General features: G+C 73.6%; 1 protein-coding gene across 1 annotated transcript; it reads right to left on the bottom strand.

Moving 5' to 3' along the window:
- Window positions 1–39: 39 nt before the first annotated feature.
- EMIHUDRAFT_125063 (hypothetical protein) lies at window positions 40–961 on the bottom strand (the record flags this gene model as incomplete). Its single annotated transcript, XM_005760157.1, has 1 exon — window positions 40–961. A coding segment is annotated over one exon (922 nt), but the record flags the coding sequence as incomplete, so codon positions are not given.
- Window positions 962–1,314: the final 353 nt, after the last annotated feature.

The raw sequence follows: 1,314 nt of genomic DNA, 5'->3' as shown, positions 1-1,314 counted from the left end.
CCAAGATCCAGCGACACTGTCTCTTGCCGCCTCCCTCACCGCCGCCCCCGTCGGCCTCGCCCTCCCCGCCGCCCACGTCGGCCTCGCCCTCCCCGCCGCCGCCCTCCACCTCGCCCTCTGCTTCACCAACATCGGCGCCGACCACAACCACCGCCCCTTCCTCCGCGCCGAGCTCCACGCCCTCGTCGACAGCCTCGCCCACCGCCTCGCCGACGTACTCCGTTCCTCCCTCCTCGTCGCCCTCGTCAGCTCCGACCTCCGCCCCCAGCGTTTCCCCTGTTCTTCCCTCGTCGCCGCCACCCTTCCCTCCGCCGCCGTCGCCTCCGCCGCCGTCGCCGCCGCCGTCGCCTCCGCCGTCTCCTCCGCCGCCGTCTCCTCCGCCGTCGCCTCCACCGTCGCCGCCACCGCCGCCGCCGTCGCCGCCGCCGTCGCCTCCGCCGCCCACGCCGCCGCCGCCCTCCGCCTCCCAGTCGCCGCCGCCCCCTACTCCGCCGCCGCCGTCGCTGTCGCCCTCACCGCCTCCCACGCCGCCGCCTCCGGCACCGCCGCCGCCGGCCCCTCCGCCGCCCTCGCCGCCGCCGCCCTCGCTGTCGCCCTCACCGCCTCCCACGCCGCCGCCTCCGGCACCGCCGCCGCCGGCCCCTCCGCCGCCCTCGCCGCCGCCGCCGTCGCTGTCGCCCTCACCCCCTCCCACGCCTTCGCCGCCGCCCTCTCCGCCGCCCTCGTCACCGCCCTCTCCACCACCGCCTTCCTTCCCGCCAGCCGTGCCCACCGAAGAGCCACAGGCTCCTCCACCGCCTCCCTCATCGCCACCGCCGTTACCACCACCACCATCGGCGCCGCCGCCGCTGCCGCCGCCGCCTTCTCCGTGGCCACCTCCTCCTTCACCTCCCCCTCCGTCGCCGCCGCCCTCCCCACCGCCGAGCACACCGCCCTTCCCGCCCTTGACCAGCACACTCCACTACGAGGCCCAACTGCCTGTCAGCGAGGTGAAGGAGGGCGCCCAAGATGCTACATATACATCCCGCTATTCCAACTGGCACTCGAGAAGACACATTCGGCTGCATCGCATCGAGTGCACGCCCTGGTGTCGAAGCGCTTCGACTCACGAGGTCGTCAGGACCCCGGGCTTGCCACTGTTCTTATTTGTTGGTTCCTGCGTTTACTCTTAGGAGGACACCACCATCGGCAACATCGTCGACACCGTGGAGGCGAGGCCGGAGAGATTCTCCGAGATCGCCGCACCGTCTCTTCCAAGGAGGCGTGCGACTGACCACGGGCATTTGCGCCCAACAGGCGGCCATGGGGGCCACG

The sequence above is a fragment of the Emiliania huxleyi genome (genome assembly GCF_000372725.1).
Source record: "Emiliania huxleyi CCMP1516 unplaced genomic scaffold EMIHUscaffold_7777, whole genome shotgun sequence".
Taxonomy (NCBI): Eukaryota; Haptophyta; order Isochrysidales; family Noelaerhabdaceae; genus Emiliania; species Emiliania huxleyi.
This window is presented reverse-complemented; position numbering and strand designations above follow the sequence as displayed.